Raw genomic sequence first — 25,344 nt, 5'->3', positions numbered from 1 at the left:
GACTCCAAGTGTTGGAAGGGGATATCCTCCTGCTTTTTCAGCAGAGGAAAGGTTTCCTCTCCATGACCTTGAGACTGACCCACTGACTCTGATGATTTGTGCCCATCACAAAGCAACAAGGAAAGCCCCTGGCAAAGTCGGGAACTTTGCTTAGGTAGCTATAAAAAGGGCAGTTCTCAAGTGAAAGAGTTCAGAGATGAAGCTTCAGAGAGCTCTTCAAATAGCATTGGCAGGGAGTGCAAAGCTGTAGGAAGCAAACCCGGGGATCTACCAGCACGCACAACATTTCCACTTGAATCATTTCAGTGGATAATCTGGAAATAAAACTAACTGCAGCGGTGGTGAGGGGGATGATGAGGCAGCTGCTTGCCAGCAAGGTGAGGGAGCACCTAGCTGCCAGGCAAAGCATGGATTGCATAAAGCAGCACTGTGTTACAAGCGATTTTGCAAGCTTCCCTGGAAAGGTGGGTAGCTTCCCAGCCTGCTGGTGGGAATCTTACTGACAGTGAGGGATTATTCTATCCTTAAAGAACTCAGGGTCTTGTACAGCTGCCAGGAAAAGGAACAGGAGGAGCTGTTTGAATGTCCTGAAACACAGGACATCAAGTGAGAAACCTGAGCACAGAAAGAGAGGAGGTATCACCCCGACTATCTACAGGCACACACAGGCAATGCCAGCATTGGTGGGCAGCCTGTCAGGTAAGAACAGAAAGAGGCTGTTTACCCACTAACTGGACCAGTTAGTGGGTAAAGCTGTGAACCACCCCATGGAGGATGTTATTTTCTCCCCACTTTATCTAAAGATGTCTAAGAAGAGAAGTATTTTAAAACACAGACCTTTTCTTTCAGACTCTGAAGCAGGATGACATGCTCCCAACAGCTGTACCCAGTCAACACCTTCCGTAGCACTTCTGTTATCCGTAACATTCCCCACCTCTATCCTGTTATCCCTAACATTTCTCTTCCCTTTGGGTTCAGTGTCCATCAACATACATTTCTCTCACTCAATACCCAGGAGTTCAAAGAGCAGAGCAAGCAACGAAGGCAGACGAAGAAATAGTGCAGGGGAGCAGAGGGCAAAACCCGGCAGTGATGTCAGTGCCAGGTTACAGATCTGCTGTAACCTGCACTGCCTCCTACTCCTCCCACAGCATTGCCTTGTGCTCTTGCACCCTGCACAGCTTATCCTTCTCTGCTAGGTGTCCTGGGGATGCAGAAGCAATGCTGAGGCCTGAGCCCCTCTAGCTCTTCCCTCTGGTAAGGCTGAAGGTGCTTCTCTGCTGCCTGCAGATGAGGGTGAAAGGGCTCTTGCCTTACGTCTCACACGAGCAAGAGGACAGAGAAATCTAGGGAAGAGGCTGCTGACCACCAAAACTATTACACCAGCACCTGCACACCTGCCTCTCTCATGCAGCCCAGCATGAAGTATTTCAAACACCCTTCCCTCTTCTCCTGAGAGCAGCTATGATGGTGGAGTTTTGCTCAAATGCCTCCTGTCAGTCTTCTGCATATCCCACCACCAGAGAAAACAGTTACTCCAGATGAAGACCTCCAGAAAAAGGGATGACAAACCATATGGAGGCCCTACTCTAATAGAACAAAGACATCTACTTAAAAACTCAGGGCCTTAAATCCACTCCTGATAAAGATGCCTGGACTTTTGAGAGGCCCAGCAAGAACAGAGGCAAGCGCTCTCTGCCTCTTGTGTGTCTCAGCAGAAACCCTCTCTAGAATGAGAGTCACCCAACCACGTTACATGCACAGACCATCCTCCCCACTCCCAGGAGCAATTGAGATAGCTTGTGGTCTGATCCAAAGTCCTCAGAAAATCAGACCTTTTTCCTGTTGTATGGAACTGCAAAGGAGGTGTTTAGGGCAGCTGAAGGGTGAAAGCTTTGGCCTCCATTACTATTATTTTCTGTAATGACAAGAAAGATAAATACATTTTTTCATTGCATACTTGAGTTCTGAGGAAACCAACAGGAAGGGACAACCATCTTCCCAGAGTGACAAGCCATTCATTTTGACTTCGAGGGACTGATTTGAATGCTCTGAGTATACACAGACATGGAAAACATCCTCTCTAGCTGCAGAAACTGCTACCAGAGTTTCTGTTTCTTGTGGTCTTTCTGACACATGCTACCTGCTGGAGCTGCAGCTGTTTTGCTAGGGTTGTCACAGCAAGGCTATTCCCCATCAGGTAACGAGGAGCTGAGAAACACAGCCCTTGTACTTCCACACCGGATTAGCATTCAAGCAATGGAGAGAGAAATCAAGGAGCCTGTGACCTGAAATTACATTAAAGACAGGTCCTCTAAGAACAGGAACCTTGCCATAGATAATTTCTTGTGTCACCAGTTCCACAGACAGTAAAAGGATATAGCTACAATGGAGGACTTACCCAAGGATCACTACATAACACAGCTTACTCTTTAGCAATCCTGGTTAAGCAGCACAGCAAGGCTAAAGCTGAGCTGTACTTCTTGCATGCTCTCAGGTTTCTGCACCCCTTTACAGGAAGAAGTTTGAGTAAGGGTACAGTCCCCTTTCCAACTTCCCAAGGAGAGAAGGGGAGTTCTCCCCTCGAATAGTCACAAAACGTGGGTTGAGCATCCAACTGGACACCAGTCTGCCCAATACAGCCAACTATGCGACTGAAGACAAGGTTTGTTCCTTTACAGGTGCAGTAGAAAGGAAACAGCAAAATTAAACACATGCAATGCTCCAGGTCTTTATTGTTGCTGTTGAGTAACTGGTACATGGTTAAAACATTCTAATAATATTATCAGTGAAATCTGAAAACTAAGGCTTTCTGTAGGTTTGTAGTATCCTGGTGTTTCCTTTCACATAGTGCACATATAAAATCAAGTTATAAAAACACGGATCTTTTTTAAACAACACCGATTGATGCAATGCACAAAACTAAGAACTACATTTCGTATGACACCTTACAGACCAGCTTTGGGCCTTGCAGCTTTGAAGTGAAGAGACTTGGTCTGAAATCCTGCTACCCAAGTGAGCTTGATGACACACACAGATGGCAGAATTTCAAACCTTCTGTTCTGAGCAGAGAGAAAGAAACCCCCCAATGCTGAAGAGGAAACATCTGATTGAGCAAATGGGAGCAGCATCCTTAAAGCACGTCACTGATCTCAAATAATGTAAACAAGACCTACCCAGACCTGTAGGTCCCACAGACAGAGCAGTTGCTGCTCAGCAGTGCAGCTCCTGGGACTACAGGAGAAGGTGAGCTGTGACAAACCTAACAATGAGTGAGATGAGTCTTGGTGCCAATACGTGTCCCATGAAAGAAGAGTGGGTGATTCCTGGAGTACTAGCACCTTTAATCTAACAGCACTGAAAACATTTCAAAGTGATTTACCCAGCAGAGAATCATAGAATAATTTAGGTGAGAAAAGACCTTTAAGACCTTCGAGTCCAACATAAACCCAGAACTGCCAAGATTGAGACTAAACTATGTCTCTAAGTGCCATCTTAGTGTTCTTTAAATAGGAAAACAGGGTAGGAATAAAGAAGCCTCCAAGAAATCTGTATATTAGAATCTTTTCAGTAAAAAGCTACATTTTGACCAAAGAGAAAAAAAAACATTCACAGAACAATCTTCCCTCAGTTCCTTAACCACTTTTTAAACAAAGAAGCTTCTATATCCACAAAGCTTTTAGTTTTCATTCAGTTTTTCCCTGTCTTGCATTTCTAATTGAGCTGAAAAATGATGCACAGAATCTGAAAATTTACATGAGACACAAAGCCAACACCTCCCCTGGGAGAGGAGGATTCTTCACTGACCACTTACTCCACATCGTGGAGTTGGGCATTGCAAAAGTGACATTAGCAGCTGACAAGAATATTATTCTTTCTCTTTGATCCGAACACATGAGAGAGGAGGATGAATTACAGATTTGCAGGATGTTTTTACCACATTACAATAGGTTACATGTTTGGCTCCTGCTGGGAGAAAACCCCTTGAAAGGGTCGATGATGGATTGCATTTGACTTCACTTTCAAAGCCCAACTTGAATCACACACAGATGTAAATCTTTTACTGCTCCATGACCAAGACTCACACTGATGCTTCTGATACATTTGATGACACCACAAAGTTCTCTGAACGACTGAGAAAAGCACAGCTGGTATTTATGTCACCAACACATAGAACCTGTTCTTTGAATTCACTCCTGAAGATGATGTTAAGGCTATTGGAGTAGGCTGGCCATGGTTACTCCTGGCATGAAAGCACTTTGTCCTAAGCCATGGCTTAGGACAGACTAGAAGAAGCCTTTTAGGTCTCCTCTGCATTAACCATAAATGCAGTTTTTAGGTTTTCCCTTGCAGTGGATTACCTGGATGTGCAGGGAACTGCACCAAAGTAGAGCATTAGGTGAAGAAAAACCAGGCTATGTAGATTTAAGCTGCAACCATGCCTGTGATATTACAGAATTGTGTTAAAAAAAGACCTCGAGGTGCAGAAATGACCTCCTTCCACTCGTGACAATGAAACACCAGTTGTCAGTCGTCAGGTACTCAAATACAAATATGAAAAAATCATTAAGAAACAGAACCCTAAATATAAACCTAGTTTTATTTATTTATTTTTAAGAAAAAAGGGATTAAAAAAATTGGAGTAAACCAGATGGCTTCAAGTACTTTCCGCATAATAAACAATTAGTTATTATAAGCATAGATTAAAAAAGACCTGTCACCTTGCAAGGGACAGTTGAATAGAGGCTGGTGATTTGTTAAAAAAATGGTCTTTGAAACAAACACATAAGACAACATGCTTAGTCGTAATTTAAAAGCAAACAGGTGTGTCCACCATGCCAACCCAACGCTTGAGACACCCAGCACAGTACAAGATACATTTTGCACTCTGTACTTTCACATTTCATGGCAATGCCACTCAAGACACGGAGCCAGGCCATCTCAGTCTGGCTCAAACAAGCTGTCATGCAATAAACACAAATATTTAGTAAGTCAGGAAGGTTTTGCAGCATTAGAATTGATCAGGTTGTTTAAAATTTTTGAGGTTGCAGAACAATCTAACCTGAAGACCTGAACTGTCTCCTAAGTGCTGGCAATGTTTTTGTCTTTTTCTGTGTGAATATAACATTACTTTTACCGTATATGACAAGGAATACACTTGAAAGTGCCTTGTCTAAGCTTAAGCCTTCGGATTTTCTGAATGTCATGAAAAAAAGTGAACGTGTTATAGTGGGAGCCCCAAGAGAACCTCCCAGAAACTGTGAAGGAGGTTAAAAAGGTAATGATGTCATCAAGAAATCAAAGCCAATACAGCAAAGGGAAGATGTAGCTCTTCCCTGTGCTGTGATAAGTCTAAAACCCAAACCCATCTCTTGTGCCAATAAGGAGACAACCACTGCATCAAGTGCATTTCAACAGGTCTGTCTGACATGCCTGGAACAAGCAGTCTTCCAGCTTATCTATAGGGACACGTGAAATGCCAAAAGAAGCAATGTGAAAACCAAAATTAATGCTTAAAAAAGAAAAAAGATATCTTGCCTACTCTGAAAATTAACTAAAATGTTTTCAATCCAAGAAGGTCTACAAGGAAACTGTTTTGAAAAACAGCTTCCAGCTATTTGGAGACAGACACTTTTGCCTCTGTGAGAAAAAAACACCACTAAACCAACAAAAAAACTCAGTTCCCCTATCCCACAGCTCTGCATACTACAGTGGGAACAACTCTCCCAGAGCTAACAGGGAGACTGAAACAGTATGAAACAGTGAGAAATCAAAACTTAGCTGCACGGGTCTATTAAATAATCAGCAAAGACTTAAGTGGAGGCAGAGCCAGCACTGTTCTCTGTACTATGACACAAGACTACAAGGCTTAAAAAACCCTCGGAGTGACCAAGCCAGAATGGCTGAACAGTGGTAGGTTCAGTAGTGTTTGAAAAAGCTTATGCAAAAATATTATTTTAAAATAAGTTTGAGTATTTGAAATATAAAAAAGAAACAGAACAACTTCTTCTCCAACTTCCACCTACCATCAAAACATCACTAAACTTACCAGCTTTCCAAATCCGACGCTTACTTCACAACAATGTGATTATACAGAAATCATACATCTGTCTCTCTTAGCTGAACAGTTTGGGTTTCTACATGAAAGTCCAGTGCATGTCACATTTATTACCGTCTTTATGATTGTTCAATAATCCAGCAATTTGTTTCTTAATGACAGCAGAATGCAGTTGCTAGCTGCTTGCAAGAGCAATGTTGAAATTACATTCAGAGATTAAAAAACTATCATTTTCACATGTAGGAATAACTAACATTTTTCTTTCTCTTCACAGAATCATGTGCAAATGGCTAACAATGGCGATAGTAAAAGACAATTCTCATGCAAAAATTGTTCCCTGTGCATAAAATTCGCAGGGCATCTCAAACCCCTCCCCTTTCTCTACACCAGAGCTAATCGTTTTTTATTTTCGTGTCGTGAAATTTCTGGTGCTTTTTAAAATATCGATGACAAGCAAGTTCAATTAGTTCCAGCCCACCAAATATCTTTTGCTGCACAACAAAAAAGATGACCATGGCTGCAAAATACCACTGAGCAAAGCTGTACAGGTACAGCAGTGAGAGCATACCCAGTGGGAACACTGTCCAGTACAGGAGTGAGATGCACTTCACCACGAGGACCCTGAGCTCGGATTTACAGGGGGGAACAATGCCTTTCCCTGTTGCACTGAAGCATTTTCCACCTTCGTAGAAGTGTCGGAGTCTCTCCTCTTTCTCTTCCCAACGCTTCCGGCACCAAAGCTGCAGCTCCTCCTTAGAAGTTGGCACTGTCTCTATCGGATATCTCTGGACGTGGAAGTGAATCTCCTTTGGGAAGTTTCCATTCAAAAGGTGCTTCTCTGTCTGAGGAATGTTTTGGGGGTATGCCACAGTTATGTCATGGATAGCATCGAGATTGTCACCTAGAAGAAAGGTTTGTGGGAAAAAAGATCAATACAGATCATGCAATGGTCAGAACACTAATTTGCTTCAAGGTGTGATTGAAAACTGTCCAAATTGTGGCAGAAATCCCAGAGATACATTAGCTATGCAGAGCATGTTTAATCTGCTAGAATCTTTTAAGGCTGAAAGGTCAAACTTTTCCCAACCATTATCTTTTCAGAAACTGAACAAAAAACTTTGTGAACAAGATTATACACAGTACAAACCAAAGCACAATAACAACAATGAGCAAGAGATTAAAATCAAATTTAAAGGAGAGAAGGCGCACATCTGGTCTTGGATAAAGAGCACAGTATGTGAGTCTAATGTTCAGTTACTCCTAGCTGTGCTGCACGCTGAAATTGCTTTTCACTAATGAAATACAACTTAGTCTATGTTCCTGTGAACACTGAAATAGATTCAGGTTGATCTGGAGCAAGCAGCATTCACAATCCTAATTCACTGAAGACTGAGAAAACATAAGTGAAACATATACCAGCTAAATCTCACAAACTCATTAAATCTAGGGTATCTCACAAAGGATGAGGAGTAGCTCTGCAGCTCAGCCAGCTTTGCAGAGCACTCCAGTTAACACAATTTCTTTAGACCTGAGCAGCCAGTACTGTAAGGAGGTGAGCTGCTGTTCGCTGCACTCCACATCTGGGAAAGACAAAGTGCAGCCTAAGTGGGGGTTGAAGCCCAGCATTAAGTAAACCACATACAGTTAGATATTTGGGTAAAGTGAGTGTAACCATTTAAAAGGCAATTGCAGATTAGAAATTCAGGGGAATATTGATGAAAAAACCCCCTGCTCTTCATTAGTATGTCTGATTGAGCCAATGCTCTTGAAAGGATATCAGTATTGCCAAAGTGGGGCTTGCTAGTGCGTCTTTGTACTAAGTATTTTTATATTTTGCACTTCCTAAATACCTTCTTTATGCCCCGGCCCCTGACCAGACATTCTTTTTAGATTTCATAAAGTAAATTCTCCTAGTGTAAAACTGATCTAAAAATAGGCATGTGGTGCACTGGACGTTGCATAACTGTTAAGTTCTGCCAGCAGTGATTTATGTCGCTGTTTTTATTTGGCTGGCTGGCTGAGGGCAAAATAGAATTGGAGACTAAAAGCTGTCTCCTGTTGCAGCAACTGAAGACTTTTGTTCTCACAGATGATGCCACTTCTTGCAAAGATGATCAAAACCTACTGTTTAGCCCCATTCTTCGTTTTTATTTGCTCCCCTTCCCCTGGCATTTTGGCTCTCTTTTAGAGGTCTAAAAATGACAGGGCAAGAATAGAAAGTTACTTTAAAAGGCCATGTTCAAAATGATGTATCTAAAGTTCAATTCCAAATATCACAAGAGGGGGAAAAGCCCTATTCAGCCTCTCAGAGTATTTTATAACTGTTCTGCCTTATAACGATCTCTCTTGGGCAGCAGCAGATTACTCGGGTTTTTAAAGAGCTATATATGGCTCCTAGGAGGTCTATCAGAATGAAACTCAATATTCCATCTTTTCTCTAGCTATGGTATCACATCCTGTATAAGCAGAGAATCCTTGTATTCTGCACAGGTAAAACCTTTCAGATCTCCTATCAAGAGATGCCAAAATTGAACATGCGTTAGAAACCCAGCCCCTACAAAGGGAAACGATGGCCAGCCTGCTGCACCTGATCACAAAACATTTTCATTTTGGGAACAGCTCGCATTTTCTCCCCACTATTCTAAATATTTCTGCCATCAGAAGGAATTACAGTCATCCTACAAGACAGATATCCCACAGTTCCTGGCCCAGCCAGGGCAAGAGCTGTTACACATACCTCCAAGAGATGTCCATCTCCTGATGGACAATCTGTCTTCCTCCTGATCCTCCATAGTTCCCCAGGTCCTAGTGACACATAAAACCTACACACTCTACCCTAAGAGGCAGGTCAGAAAAGTTCAGCCTTCCTGAGATCCTTGCATGAAAAAAGCCTTTTATAAAAAAAGTTTTTGGCTAGATGAGTTTCTCACCCACCTTTTGGTCACTTGTGTCTTTGCAGCTAAACAGTCTGCCATTACATGCAAGTGTTCTTGAAAAATCAAGGCTTTACAGGACCACTGTCAACTACAGACTACACGTAATAAATCATCAGATTTCTTGACTCTGTGCAAGTAGGATTGGCAAGACTCTCTGCACTCTCACAGCTGGTCTGACCTCTCCAGCATGCAAGTATATTTCTCCCCATGAATTCCTGATAAGAAATAGGGAAGCCTCTACTCCTTACCTATGGATCCGTGGCATCGCCAGACAAGAAACCTTCCAGCAGGGCTTTCTACCAAACTGCAGAAGGTCTACACTACATTATGGTTTCAAAATTAGTTACCCAGAACCAAGCTCAAAGAGCTGCATACAGGAGGGTGGACATTACTCTTTCAGTATTACACATGAGGATGATTACATGACCTGCTCTGCGTGTCCAGCTGGAACCAGTATCTCCTAATTCCAGCTGCAAGGTTCACCTATTAAAGTGTATTTTACACAAGAAGAAATGAAACTTCAAGGGTTGATTTAGCATATTTGAAAGAACAGAAATATGAGAAAGAGAGAAGATCAGAATACCAGGTTTCATATGCAAGAGGATTAGAGCCTTTCTCAGAAGCCCCCTGGTTTGGGTCATACATATTTAAGAACTCCATGCAAATGGCAGCCTGGAGCTTTAATTCCCTGGCAAGGCAAGCATGTGGAAAGGACCAGCTCTAATCAGTTTTCTACAGCTGCTGAAAGAAGCATGCCCTGCTAGTGTGACATGCAGTAGAACTGCAGGTTCCACATTCCACACCTGAACAAAAAGCTTCTGCATCTTCTATGCTGATTTATCAATGGATATGGACAGTGTCACTGCATCACTACCAAACATGCTACTGGAGAATCTGCTAAAAAGAAGAAAAGTTACAGCAACAGATAAAGGTAGACCATTCATGAGCAGGGACAAAATCCCTTTAGGCTAGGTTTATTAAGGCAGTTCCTGCATTCTTGGCTGGAGCCATCTTTACTGTCTCCCTCTGAAGTTAAGCTCCTTGTCTCTGCAATCTGGAAACATCTAACAGCATGTGTTCCAAGGTGCCAGTCAACCAGAAAAAGAAAGTGATCCTAAGTGAAGATGCAGGGCAGTCACTGACTTTAAAGATCTTTTTTCCACCTGAATTTAAAGATTAGCTTCAAAAACCTGTTTCTGCATATCTGAAGAAGAAATTGCACTAAGGGAAACCACATCATTGTAGTGGGTTAGCTCAGAGAAGCTGTTGGTGGATAAAACACTTCCTTAAATGTTTTTAGTATCCATGTCCCACTGGAGAAGGAATGAAGGACAGAGGAAATCAAATAATATTCACAGATTTGCATCTGAAATCTAATTAAGCTAAAAAATTGCCATTAGGGCTAAAACATCAGGCAGGTAGCCCAGCTCTTCAGGACAAAGAGACACCAGTTTCAGTAGCTTTACAGTTTCATGACTTTCTTCTCGCAGTAGTAGAACTATGTATCCTTCATAAACATGAATAATATTCTGTCCTATATATGCTTTATAAAAGCACCTCAGAAAAGGAAAGCTTACTGCAGTGGTCAGGAGTGAATATAAAGTTTATTTCTAATCATTGTTAAGTGGCTATAAACTGCATAACATGCAGACAATCATTAATCCACGTGGTGGTCTTCATTTTGGGGTGACAAAATGCCTCAAAAGGAGAATTCTTTTACTTACTAAATTTTCAGTGCTCCAATCAAAGTTACTTATATTTCAGGCTCCATTGATACATGACATTACTTCAAGCTATTACATTGCACAGCTGGTTGCTTTGGGCACTGTACTCAGAGGTGGCACAGGGAGAACTTAACCAGGCTCATGACCAAAATATTAGCATCAGAGAAAGATACTGCCTTTAAAAAAACATTTCCCCTCACCCAGGAAAATAGAAATAAGGTATATTGAGAAGCTGGGACAGACTGGGCTGATGAGGCACAAGGCATAGCCAGGCGGGTGTACTGACCAGCCCCATTTAAATGGGATCAGCCCCCTTTACCCCTTATTCCTCTATTTTCCAAAACTGGTTTCCTCCAAAGCACCTTGAAGCATCCCTTTCCTCACTTTTGGTTCCTCCCCTAAACATCCCATAGTAAGTCTTGTCCCCCCAAAAGCTCACTCTTCGGTATCCTGTAGCAACTTCCAGAGCCCTGACAGTAGTAATGCCCCTCAGTCTGTAAGGTGATGGACAGGGTCCTCTCCCGTGGACTCATATGATGGGTGTCACTCCTGGCCCACAAACCGATGGCTCCCCCATGACAACCCTCAGAGGAGCCGTGGTAGAGGCTTTGTTCCTCCATCTGGCTTTTGGGGCATTGCCTGCCTGATCTTCTGCCCCTGTGCTCCTTTGCATGGGTGCAGACAAACCTTTTATCTCATCCCTAATTATAAAACCTTACAACCTGAACATTACTTTTAACTGTGTGTTCAATAATACCATGCCAGCACAATATTTTAGTTCTAGGGGAAAAAAAACCAGCCTGAACACAAAAGGCAGGATTAAACTATTTTCAGCTTCTTTCAAACACATTCACAAAGAGAATATTGCGATGCAGATGCAATTGGAGACAACTGCCAGAAGTGATGCTCAGCCCCACAGCACAGTCCCACATAAGTGGGCTGGTTGGATGGACCCATCCCCTCTGCCATAAGTATCACTTGGGAGATCAAGCACAGCCCATTCCTCAGTTATGATTCACACAAATGACAAGGACACTTCCTTGCTTGCACCTGGGACTGAGCAATGCTGAGCAAGCTCCCTGCGAGACAAAAGGATCTGTACAAACAGTGACTTCAGGGCCAACATGATGATTCAGAACAGGAGCTCTGAAAGCCAAAATGACCATCAGTGAGCCAAAAATGAGGATGGTCCCAGGCAAACCCACGCCATGAACTGCTCACACTGTCTGCAGCCTAGAAGGTGAACAGGCAGCTGAGTCTCCTTGGTATTAACCCATTTCCATCCCTAGCAAGGATCTCAGCAGCTGTAATTTGTCCTACTTTAGTTATCATTGACATTACTTTAAATCTTACAAGGATTATACAGTCTCTCCTCATGCATTGATCCAGCAGAGAAGATGCTATTCTTAACCACAGTACATCACAGAACAGCACGCTGATGAGCTGTTGAGCCAGAATGGGGAGAGGCATACTGAGATGCTCTCACAACAGAATATTCATGATCACCTTAAATTAAGCTGCTCTGTTAAAAGTGGGACCAGTATGTGAGGCCCTTGTCCATTCCACCTCTCACCTCAATATAACTACTTTCTCCAGAGAAGTGACCTATCTGTCCCTTCATTGCACAGCTCCAGATACTTCATACATTTCCAGGCTTACATAAAACACTGGCTGTAGCTCACCCACCTATGCCCTAATATCCTCAACCCTACACACATTTCCTTAAGAAACATGAAAGAGTGAGGTTTGGCATTTCTGTAAATTAACTGATCAGCAACATAATTAAAGCAGAGATGGAAACAAGTAGAACAAACTTGTCAGGTTTTACACTGTGTATGTTAGCTTTGAAACAAAGATACATTTTTGGACATTAAAACAAAAGCCATCTAAAACTGCTTACTGAATAATACCACTGCCTTGGCTCACCAGATTTGAGTAATTTTTCTTTGAGAACACAGTATCAGGAGGGAGCAGCTTCAAGGATTTACAGCCCCTCCTGAGAAGTATCATGCTTGTGAGGATTTAAAACTTCAGGCAGCCCTCTTTAAAGCAGCAGTGTCAGCTGGGGTTAATCTAAATCACTTTCAACTCAGTAGTTATTGGAAATCTTTTTTAGGTAAGTGTAGCAATCAAATAAGCAAACAAAAAAAGACAGAATGATAATACTGGCCTTGATTAACAGAGAAGAGTGATCCTGCATACCAATTCTTTCTATGCCTATCTGATTTTCCACTGGCATTGTGATACAAGGAGAGAGGAAGACCTTCCACCTGCTGACATGAAGGAGTTAAGGATATTGCACCTCTAGTCCCTGAGGGTAGGAGCCTGGGGAAGGGACAACCCTGGCTTCTTCCTGCTTCTCAGCAGGAAGGAAATGTGCTCTGGCTGCTGCAGACTGGAGTAGAGGACTATTGGGATCTGATACCGGGTACCTCTGGCCTGGCTGGTACAAAGACCAAGAGATATAAGGATATTCTCATAGCTATCAGCAGTCATCACATGTGCTTAATTCTTTAGCTAAATACATTTACATGACATAGTTTTGCAGCCTGATGCTACATCTCATTAATGTGTAAACAACACCACTAACTGAAGTTGTTGTGAGGTTGGTGTTGGGAAGGGAGATCCGCTTTGACTTTGAAATCTCTGTAAATACCTCGTTTAATTATTTTAAGACCAGACCTAATGTTATCATCATCTAATCTGATCTCCTGAATGACAGAGGATCTTAATGCAGAATGTTTTCAGTTTTGCCATGGGATGTGGTAAGACAGACATCCCACATTGCTTTAAAGCTTTCAACATGAGATAAGCAGTTCCCCTTATTAATCAGGGGTGTGTGTGTATGTGTCTGTGCACATTATTTTTGTTCTTTTACTTCCTGACCATATAACTTGGCTAAGTTAATGAGCTGTCTGTGCTCATACAGGTAAGTGGTTGTATGATCTGTCAACCTAGGAAGTTGCTCCTGAACAAACTAAACCTACTTAGTTTCTGAAAACTCAAAATGCAGCAATTTTTAAAGCTCAAATCTCTTTAGTAGCTCTCTGAATCTCTTCTAATATTTCAACATACTTTCAAAGCGTGGGTGCTGGAACCAGGTAGAATTTTACAAAATGGCCTCATTAAGTCCATACACAGGCATTTAGTACTAACATTCCTACTTGCTTTTTGTTTTTATGCCTCCAAAGACTACGTCCTTTCTTGTAGCTACAGCACCACTGCAAGAGCTGATATTCAGCCCTGTTTATTAAGCATTATAAAGCTCTTTACCATATCCTGGAAGGCAACAGAGTCAGTAAGCTATGGTGAGCCTGCCAGGATGAAACTGGGTAGGTTTTGAAGTGACATGCAACAGGGCTGAAATGCAAAACCCACTGTTCTCCAATGCAAAGTCCTTTGAGATGCCACAGCTGAACTGGGCAGCCACTTCCAACAGAGATAAGACATTGTTGAACTGGTAAGGTGGAGCTAGCAAATACCACTCCCTGTTTTTTTGGGAAATTTTTTCCAGGCAATCAGACTGGCACATCATCTGTGAAAAGATGCTGATCCCCAGTTGTGTCAGGGCACACAAACAAGCTATGGAAGAGTTTTTCCACTCTTACCTGTGAAGAGCCTGAGATTCTCCTACTCCAGGCTGATATCTGATAATCACCTTCACCAACTGTACCTTGGGCTGCAGTTTGAGAGAGGGATTCTCCCCCTCTGCTCCACTCTCGTGAGACCCCACCTGCAGGGCTGCCTCCAGCTCTGGGGTCCCCAGCATAGGAAAGATGTGGACTTGTTGGAGCAAGTCCAGAGGATGCCACAAAGATGATCAGAAGGATGGAGCACCTCTTCTAAGAAGACAGGCTGAGAGAGCTGTTCAGCCTCGAGAAGAGAAAAGCTCTGTGGAGAACTTAGAGCACTTTCCAGTGCCTAAAGGGGGCTGCAAGAAAACTGGTGAGGGACTTTTTACAAGGGCCTGTAGTGACATGACAAAGGGGAATGGCTTTAAAGTGAAAGAGGGTAGGACTAGATATTAGGAAGAAATTCTTTACTGTGAGGGTGGTGAGCCACTGGCACAGGTTGCCCAATCACTGGAAGTATTCAAGGCCAGGCTAGATGGGGCTTTGAGCAACCTGGTCTAGTGGAAGGTGTCCCTGTCCATGGCAGGGGGGTTGGAACCAAATGATCTTTAAGGTCCCTTCCAACTCAAACCATCCTACGATGCTATGATTCACATTTATTGCTTTAACACGTCTCTCCCCTTGCCCTCTCCATGAGTCAAAATATAAGAAGGACTGCAGTTAAGCCACCCAGCTCCCTTCCTCCTCTCCAAATCAAATCAGAGCTAATACAGTGTAGTTCATTATGGTATGAGAAGTCAGTAGTGTGGGAAGCTTAAGAGCGGATCAAGCAGTATCTTATCCTGATCTGCAAGTTAAGATACATCAGGTGATAAACTGATTCTTGGTTTGTGGATTAAAGTGTACAAAAATACTTGGGCATGTGTTAGGCTGAAGGAAAATACGGAAGATTTAGCTCATAATTATTGCAGGCATTGTTTACACAGTTGTGCTTTACAGGATAAATACAAGGATGGGTTTTGGATTTCATGCATTTCAGAGCAGCTTACAACCTCCACTAAGGTTTTACAGCCAGAACTCTACTTGCCACCTCCCTGGACATGGGCCCTCTGACCCCACTGCTATGAAAGTCACAGCCAGCTGGTCTGAAACATCATGCATGGCTCCTGGGTACTGCTGTCAACATAAACCCTCTGATGACTTCAGGAACTGAGGTTGTTTGTTTAAAAGAGGAATCTCGGAGCAGACGAGAGAAGGATGTGCAGGGGGAAGGGGGGACCCAGCCATTGCAATGTGAAAAGCACCGACCCAGGGGCTCCATCCACAAGACTGCCCAGGGGGCTGTTGCTCTTTGGTCTTCCCTCCCCAGCTCTGAAGGGTTATTTTACAAATTGCAAAGCAAAAGCTCGTCGAGCTATAAATAAAATATGAAAATATGTGGGGAGGAGGGAATGAAGGGATAAAAGGGTTGGAATAACAAGTTATTTTCGGTCACTAGAGATGACCAGGCAAAACTGACTCACCACTCTTTACTCTATAATTCCCAAACTATATTTATCAAATCCAGATAACAAAAATGCCATGTTTATTCCCCTGCCTGCATATCTGCTCTTTCATGGCCTCCCATACCACAAGTCTGCTCTACTTACACATATGGGATGTGGTTTTCACAGGTATGTTACATGTTAGGTAGAAGAAGCTATGTTGTTTCTAGGCTTACAGGCACCACTAGTTTTCCATATAGAAAAATTTTATTTCATATAAGGGAGACAGTGACGCACTGGTACGCAACTTTCCAACTCCACTGAGCTCTTACATGAATTTCCTGGCAAACAACCAACAAACTCAAACCAGAATCACAATTATGCTTGAAATGAAGATAATTTACTATACTTCAGTGAAATCCTTTTAAAAAGCATCGTATGTACTCTAGACAGGCAAATGTACCTAAATTAGGAAATGGACGATTTATTTTTATTTTTAAAAAGAATGCTAAACTAGTCATCCAAGTATTTGTGAAAAGCTAAGAATCACTACAATTAAGCAAAAACAAGACACCAAATACCCTTAAAATAAATCATACACAAACACACAGAGCTTATTCTAATCTTTAATATAACAGACAATCGACCCAATTCTTCTGTTACTGGTTGGGCATTTCAAATCACTGTGAATCTGAGAAAGAAGTAATCCACCCCAGCACATTTCTTTGCCCTCTGCTTGGATGAACAATCTCTTCCTGGTGTGGATGGAATAAAGCATCAACCTCTACAGCAGAAAACACATCCCTATTCTAGGTAATCCAGTTTTGCCAGAATTCAGCTTTGCATCTGCAGTTTCTACTGCCATTTCTGACTGGCCTCACTGAGTTAACAGTAAAGCAAAACACTCTGGAACAATTTACATACACAACTGTCATACCAATGATGCTCAACATTGCAGGATGTTACTGCTAGGTAAACAATGGAGCTGGCTTAAACCCTGGAATTTTAGGAGAAGAAAAGTGGTAATTTTTAAAGATGTAAGCAGTAGCAGTATGTATGAACTGCCATGCTGTAGCACAACAGCATATGTTAGCTTTCAGGATCCCAATGAAAATGCAAGCATTAAAGGGGTTTTCCTTCCCAATCTCTGAAGTCATTTTATTAGATGTTATTTATTTCCCCCAATTCTTCCACAACCATTGCTAACACTCTTTTCAAATACATCTATCTTTTTTCTGTAATTCTAGGATTTGCCAGAATATAGGGTAGGAATTTCCTCATAATTTTCTCATCATTTTTAATCACTTTCACATTGTCTTAGATAAACATTAGTCAATCTACAGACTGACCACGCTACTTATTTTGAGTCTTGTCCTTTGCAAAGTCACTACAAAATTACTGTGAGTCACTGTGAGTAGAGGAAAACAATTCACTGCAGATATTCAGAAGGAAGCAGTCCTGGCAGTTCTTGCTCAGTAATCAACAGATCAAAGTGCATCCTATCTCCTCAGAAATGCCATGGATTCTCGCTTTCCATCAGCCCTCATTTCAGGCCAATGGAAGCATGGTGCTATGAATAGTATAACACCATCCAGCACTGCATTGCAACAGTAGCAATAAGTAAACAAACTATGACTATTAGAGAAAAAACATTTCAATCCTGGCTTCTCGTGCATTACATCTATTCTTTTCTATAGTTCAGATATAAAGTTCAGCTTCCCTTCTTCACCTTACTCTACTTTTCTTTGCTTTTTCAGCAGTAACAGATGAGCGCCCTTAAGTTAATTCGGTGTACTTTGCTATCTGTCCTTATCACTACCCAAAGTCAACCGCTAGAGAGTACCCTTCAGCTGCGCAGTGACCTGACACTGTTTACAACCCTGCCTGCTTCAAACTGTCCCAGGCATCACTCATGGGCAGAGCAGCCTTCAGCAGCCCCAGGAAGAGCAATCTGGATTTAGGGGGCAACTCTGATTCCATGGGATACAAAGTACTGGCTAGATGATATACCCAGCACCGTTATATTTGGGATACACAAGAAGACACCAAAAACACATTCAAACTTTCAAGAGATTCAATATTACAAATACGGCCCATCCTACACCAAAACACTAGATGAAAATGTATCCTGCACCAAAAATAGAGTATGAACTGGATATTGAAAAAACACCTGCTAGCTGCCACCTCAAATATTTGGATGGAGTGCTTCTGCAGACGTCCTGAGCCGATCTCTTGCATTTCATGCCTCACCGATTTGTGCTATTGCCATTCTTGGTCACAGTGGTTTGTTTTCATTTCTGTGTACAAAGCAAGAGGAATGCAGAACAGCACGAGCAGCTCCACAAGAAGGCATAATTTCAGCACACAGAAATTGTGATGCTTATAACTTCTCTCTGATCCATATATATACTAGAGCCATATCATATTTTTGTTTCACCTTGATTTTTAAACCCAGGACAAGGATTTTGCTCTGAAAACATTTCATTCCCTGTTGCTACAAGAACTTCTGTCAGGAGCATCTGCTTTATTATCTGAATTTGCAGTGGAGGCATATTTACAAGGAAATTAGCTTATCTGTACATCTCAAGGAGTGAAAACAGTTTGAGGCAGAAAAGCACTCAGGTTTCAGTTGAACAGTAAAGGCCTAGCCATGAAAGAGCCAACAAAACAGAGCCTCTAACATACTTTAATCTTCCCTTCTTTACTGTAACCCTCTAGATGTGACTTAGGGCTTTGATATTCAATTCTACCACTACTAATTCAATTTCCATGTTTTTTTTCCACCACTGAGTGACCACACAAACCATAGTGACCCCAAAACAAGCATGTACAGCACTGTGCAAACCAGGCATTTAGAACCATGGCTGCCTGCACCGAGATATGAACTTATTGCTCCCAATCCCCTGGTGCTAAAACAGTTTCCACCAGACCATGATACACACAAGTGAACAAATCTTATTAAATTTAATCAGGTCAGTACTTGGGGGAGCCATCTTAATCAGAAAGGGATTTAATGAAAAGCCACAATGCCAATGAATACCCTTTAATTATGACTGACTAATATTTATCCACAAAGAGGAATTTGTTTCAGGATTAGTCTGAGACCTGGAAGAAGCCAAAGACATCAATTTAATAATGGAATGCCTAATTAAAGTATAATGGAAACCTAATTGTGATATACTGCTTTGTAGCGCACATGATTTATTTAGAACAATTGCTTTTCACTGGGCTCATTAGGGAAAGTTACACAAAACACAATAGTAAAAAAGAAGAGGGAAAAACAGACACAGTGAAACTTCCAAGATGATTATAATCAGCTGATGAAAGACAGTGACATATTTATCAGATAAAGCACTGCCATCCCTCCACAGGCTGTGATTAAAGTTTCTAAAAGGGATAATGATTATATAGTTCCTTTACTCCCTAACGACGCGGGATCAGACCCAAACTCTACAGCAGCTACTTGGTGGAGCTACCCTGATGGAAAAGATCCATAAAGTTAAAGGGTCTGATGGCCTTTGGATCTTCCCCATGCACAGAAACCTCATGTAACACATGCACTCTCCCAGCAACTATGGAAGGAGAGAGGGCAACCAATGCAGACCCTTCCTACCTGCAGCCTGCAGGTACGACTCACTGCTCTTGATCAGGATGCACTTCTTTAAGAAGAGGTGGTCCTACAGGTACCCATGGCACATAACTGAACCTGTCCTAGGTTTTTTTCCTAAATCAAAAACAAAAATCTGCTTAACCCATTGTTATTGTAAAACCAAACATCCTTCTGATTGCATCCTGATGGCACTGGCATGGTGGTCTCCCCAGGACACTGGGCTAGCTGCTACCCCCCCATTCACTCAAGCCAAGGTGAAGGACATGCACTGTTTATCCTACATCACATTTCTAGAGTGTCAATGCAAGCAGTGTTTCCTCTCTTTACTTGTAAAATGCTAGGAAAAATGAAGGAGGTGCTCCTTTGTCCTGCTGTGCCCTGCAGGAAGTAGACACAGGGAGGTCCAGGAGCAGATGAACTTCCTCTGACAGTGACTGCTGCAACACTGAACAATGCCCGTAGCTCCAGCTCACTTATGTTTAATTGGTGTTGTGAGAATGGCTGTACCAACAGAAGCTGTCATGACAGTGCCATAGAAAAGACAAAGGGATGCTACATGCCATGGGATCTGTGAAAACACAGCACCATGGCCTTACAGATGAATGAGGGATTGCAGCAATTTTAAATGCACAGCAACAAAAAGGTCTGTCTCTAGAGATAAAATGATTTGCTAATGATTTTTTCCCAACTACTGCTGTTCACAGTGATGCTTAGAAAAATTATACTAAAGTCAATCCCTTGAATGAAAATGAGCAAAGACTGCTGAGAGTGCCTGGACAGTCATTTCTGTGCCCAGACAGAAGCTGAATTCTGGGCACCCATCTTGTACTTCCACTTGTGTGATGCTATCAGTCTGCCAGCCTAAGAAGTAAAAACTGAATTCCTACTGCAAGGACAGCAAAAGAGTCAGATGCAGGCCAGCAGTTCATCTTCAGATCTGGTCTCAGTATTACAAGAACAGGGCTGAGAGAGACCCAGTATGCAATGGCCCAGCACTGAGCCAAATGTGCTGCTCTGCTCAAGGCAAAGACAACCAGGTTTGGGGTCATACTTTAAGCTTTGTACCTTCACATTAAAGACGTGTGCAGCAGTAGTCTGCTGGTTTTTATACCGATCAGAAGGCAATCTCATGCTGGGAGCTGAAGTCACAGATGAGAAATGTAAATCCTTGTTGTACAGGCATCTTTGAACAGAAGTCTAAAATTGGTTTCCTGAAAACATCTGCTATAAACTTCCATCCCCGAACTCCAGTGGAACATTTAACTCCACTGGCACTGCATGCTAGAAAGCTCTGAAAGCAGTCATTACAAATGTTTTTAACACTGTTTTTTGACACAAATAGGAATATGTACATAACTAAACCACAATGAATAGAATCAACTTAGGCAGTTCAATTTATTTCATAGGAATTACAGAAAGAAATGGCCTGCAATTTAAAAAGTCCATTGTTGTTAGCACACAATTGTTTTCCCTAAATATTTTAACTTGAGGAAAAATGAAGCCCCCTAAATTTCACACAGTGCATTGAGAGGACAATGCTTAATTAAGGGGAGAAACTATGTGTCACAGCAGAAAATCCTTCTGAGCTATGTTTTCCGCAAATACACTTTGCAATCTCTAACACATTTGAGTTCAGAAACACTTTCCCTCAGGATGGTCTGAGCAATATATCTGCACGTTGCTCTCCTGAGGCTTATCACTGAAAGCACAAAGACATTATGTAGTTCTCACTCCACAGCTTCTTCCACTGGAGGATCCCAAAGTGAATCGGAACAGCAAACAGATTGGAAACGCACATTGGGAGAGCATACCAGAAAACTCCACTTTCCTTGGAAAATCTTCGCTATTTTCCCTCAAGTACTTGTGTACATAACACTGTTCACTACAATCAACATCCAGCTTCGCTATTCTGTCTCAATGGCCATGAACAAGCTACACACAAGCTGCCCAGACTTTAGGTGAAGATTGCTATTCTCACTCATATTTGGTCTATGGACACCAACAACTGTGGAGAGTTTCAGCCAGGAGAGAAAGGACAAGAGCCCTCCTGAACACCAGTAAACACACCAACACTTCTGCTCTGAGTGAATTAAAGTCAATGAAGAGACCTGGCCCAGGGCTAGTGGAAAACTCTGAACTGCCTGCAGCAAAGCTTTGCCATGGTACATGCCATCACCCAGGAGCAACTGGATGTCTCCCATGTTTCATCCCAGTGGGAAGGAAAAAGGTCATCCTTACAAATGGGAACAAAGAAGTTGCTGCTGGTTCACAGGGCAGGTCAACAAAGGCAGTGAGAGAGTTTGAGTTTATTTGAAGAGCATAATCTCTCTTCTGAAGAACAGTTAAAGTCAGACTTTTCAAGAGCTGCCGAATGATGAACTGCCAGTTGGTCTTTAAAAAATAAACAGTGGGGTGATGAAAAATCCAGTGTAGTAAAGACAGTTTAGCTCTAAGAGGTAACTCTGGCCAAAACCTTTCTCTCTGTGGGCAAACATATGCCAAGGAGAACTTCAGTGGCTTTGATTTACTTTTTGAAACATGGAACGCATGGAATGTTGAAACCCCAAAGTCCACCACTCAGTGTATTTTCTGCCTAAGCAATGATAGCACAAACTAACTCCCACCAACTCTTCCATCTGTTCTGCTTCAAAGAGCATTAAAACAAGTAAACACACCAAACAATAAGCAATTATAGCATGAATATCTCTGGAACTACACATAATTAGCGACTGAGGCAAAAGAAATGCAAACTAAAAAGTAAGATCTCCTATTTTTATCCTCCGAAAGCCATGTCAACTTAGTCATAAGTCTATTAAGTGGTGACAGCAACTTTAACTATGTTGCTCTATCATTGAATTGGCCTTTCAAATGTCCAGGCTACAAGAGAATTCATTTGACAAACTGACAACAATTGTCCAAACACCTGCAGTAACTTGTGTTTAAGTGGCCTGCACACCAAAGTGACAAATTCTTTGATTAGTTTGTAAGATATATTGTAAGTCAAATCAAAACACAGTGTTAGAAGAGTGCATATGCTGCTGCAATAACAACTAGTGTCTCAGGTTACAAATGGAATATTTTTCTAGATCAGTCTGTGATCTGAGAAGTCGTCATAGTATCACTCCACTCACCAACTGCAGACGTGAATGAATAATTCTACCCATAGAGTAAAACCCTGGCACACTTTGGCATTTCAAATTGACTAGTACATTGAGTTATGGTACTGCCTGTGATGAAATAACATTGTAGGCAAGAGCCCCAATATGGAAATGAATTGGCTACTGTCCATCTGTCTTCACTGACTTTCAAAAAACTTCTCCCTCGACACCAAGAGTGAAAAATTAGGTACGAACATGTTTTTAGACTCATTGGTAAATTATCTTACCTAATATGAAATAGGAAACTTATGGAGGTCTGGAATGCTGTCTAACTTTAGTGTGTTCACACCTTTTAAGCTATTTGGGCTACTTGTCAGTTACAATTACAGGGCACATTTCTATACTGCTCCTGTGCTATACATGTTCAAGAGAACCAGCAGAGATGTACACAGTAGTAGACTGATACAGCTACATCTGTGCTGCTCTACTGGCAGTCTCAGGGCAGGCATGAGGCCAAACTCACTACCTGTTCCTAGTTACTTACCAGGAGCATCCTCCTGGGGCTAGCTGCAGAAAAGTCCTGCTGGGATTTTAGAGGGAAAACTTCAGATGTGTCCAGTGCTTAGGAAAAAACCCCTCCTTTATTTGTTGGATTGGGACTTGGGTGGTCTTTGTCATCTCCAGCCAGATTAACATCTGGCAGGGTACATGCATTATCCAAGGTCCTTCACAGAAAGCCCTTGGTACCACCTGCAAGTGGGGGCTCAGTGGGATTTGTACAGTGCCTCAGGTGATAGTATCTGCCAGGGTAGAACAGGAAGACCGTGCTGCTGAGTGCTGTCACTTGCCCAGACCCAAGTGTGTCATCAGAGCCCTCTAGCTGAGCACAGCACTCCTGAGTCAGGCAGCTCCATCAGCAATGGTTCCGGAAAAGTCCAGATCCTGCACTTTGGGTTTACCATCTGCAACAGGAGTAAACAGCCCATCCATCTATAGATACCACAGGCACACTAAAACATAATTAGAGTTTATATAGCACTTTGAAAAATATACAAGAGTGTTAGGACTCTTAAAAAAGAATTATATACAATAAAAGGGAAAAAGACAGATGAACAATTACCTTCTCTTGTTTTCCTGCGTGAAGACACACTTCTACTGCCAATGGTTGGACTCAAAATAGAACGTAAAATTTTGAAGTATGCTATAAAACAAGAAATGTATCCCCTAAAGCAAGATGAAGATTACTAAATGCTGAGGAAGTGCATATTATCAAGGAAGGATTCCAAAACTGAGAAGTCTATCATTTTGTCCTGACATCAGCAGGACCTCAACTAAAAATGTTGATCAGCTACAGCTGATCTACGCAGATGCTTCTGATTTACCACACATTGTTTTCCCTTCATGATCTACCATCTGAAAATGTCAGCCAGTAACAATACCTCTCTCATTTTTAAATACTGAAAAAAGGACCAGCAGAGCAAAATACCAGTAAATGTATGATGCCCTGAATTCCTGACTCTTAAGTATACATTCTCAAAGGGCTGTTTTAAGAAAATATTTACTCTTTGGTTGTTATGGTGATCATCTTTTCACAGCAGTTTATAAAAATAGGAATGGCTAAAAATAAAAATCCAAAGGAACCTGAGGCACTAAAAAGGAATATGGCATGCAGATTTGTCTGCTTCAGAATAAATCTGCATATAGTGTCCTGCAGCAGCACGTTTTACAAAAGGAATTAAAGCCATGAAATTAACATTTTAATGAAGTAGAGAGACCATTGACGTCAGGACTACTCACTGATTGTTGCTTCCAGGTGGCCTAATGAGATGAAAATGAAGTTTATATCTTCAGCTAGTCTAAGCCAGGCTTGTTTTGTGACTGTGATTGAATTTAAATGAGAAGATACTGCTGTGTGCAAACATGTCTAGGCTGGTAAGTAGCCTTATCAAATCTAGGCATAATAAATGCTTGATTTTAAATATTTTATGTTAAGAAAAGGGATTTCAGTCTTCCTTTCATAATTCAACATAAATGCAAAGCCAAAGTCTTATCATTAATTGTATAGCATGCCACATGCTTTTGTACTGGTTGCTCCAGGAATTCCCATATAAAATTTTTACTGCAAGATGGGCTCATTTATCTATCCAGACACAAAAAGCATTCTGCTTATGAATGTGAAATAGGAAATTGTAAATCCAACATAGCCGGTGGATAACCCACAGTGTGATGTTTTGGCACCAGAGGCATGTCAGACATTAGGTACAGTGATGGAAACGTGAGACCATCATGTATTGTGAAACACAAAAACCACAATAAACAAGGAACTGCCGCACATCATAAATTCTGTGTTCCTAAACGCCACTGAGAGCACTGCATTTCATTTTCTGTCTTCACTATACATAGTGAATAGACATGTATAAATATTTTTCATTATTTTTATTAGAGGAATGAATCGATATTGGTTTCGCTTTAAATACTGTATTTCTACTTAGAGAACAAGACAACCATCCTGCTGGGGACATACCACCACAATTTCTGTGAAATCCTGTGAATAGTTTAGTAATGTTTCACTTTCTACCCCTTGATATAATATCAATAAATAAATAAAAAACTAACCCAAAGCCAGACTCAGTTTGCAGGACTATGTGTATTCTTTAGGTCTAATTCTCACTTCATTCCTGGGTTCACACATTTGTAAAGTAGTCTTCAACAGTCCTAATTTCTCACGTCCTAAGATGTCCTGACATGCAATCTGCTACTGCTGTTATAATTGATCAGCAGTAGAGATTGGAGCAGGGCTAGAGAAACACAGAAAATAAATTGACTGACCCTGCAACTCAGCTCTTCTCCTGAGTCTGTAAC

General features: G+C 41.7%; 1 protein-coding gene across 7 annotated transcripts in view; it reads right to left on the bottom strand.

Annotated features, from left to right (window-relative positions):
• Positions 1-2,706: 2,706 nt before the first annotated feature.
• Positions 2,707-25,344, bottom strand: part of LCLAT1 (lysocardiolipin acyltransferase 1) — a 115,038-nt gene continuing 92,400 nt past the window's right edge. For all 7 annotated transcript variants that reach the window (XM_064648023.1, XM_064648025.1, XM_064648022.1 and 4 more), the window contains one exon: positions 2,707-6,959. In XM_064648023.1, the coding sequence (XP_064504093.1) occupies positions 6,451-6,959 (509 nt within the window). In that variant the 3' untranslated portion in view covers positions 2,707-6,450. The remainder of the gene's footprint in view (positions 6,960-25,344) is intronic.

This window comes from Pseudopipra pipra, chromosome 3 (assembly GCF_036250125.1).
Source record: "Pseudopipra pipra isolate bDixPip1 chromosome 3, bDixPip1.hap1, whole genome shotgun sequence".
In the NCBI taxonomy this organism is placed as follows: domain Eukaryota; kingdom Metazoa; phylum Chordata; class Aves; order Passeriformes; family Pipridae; genus Pseudopipra; species Pseudopipra pipra.
The sequence above is the reverse complement of the archived record's forward strand: the minus strand, read 5'-3'. Positions and strand labels throughout refer to the sequence as shown.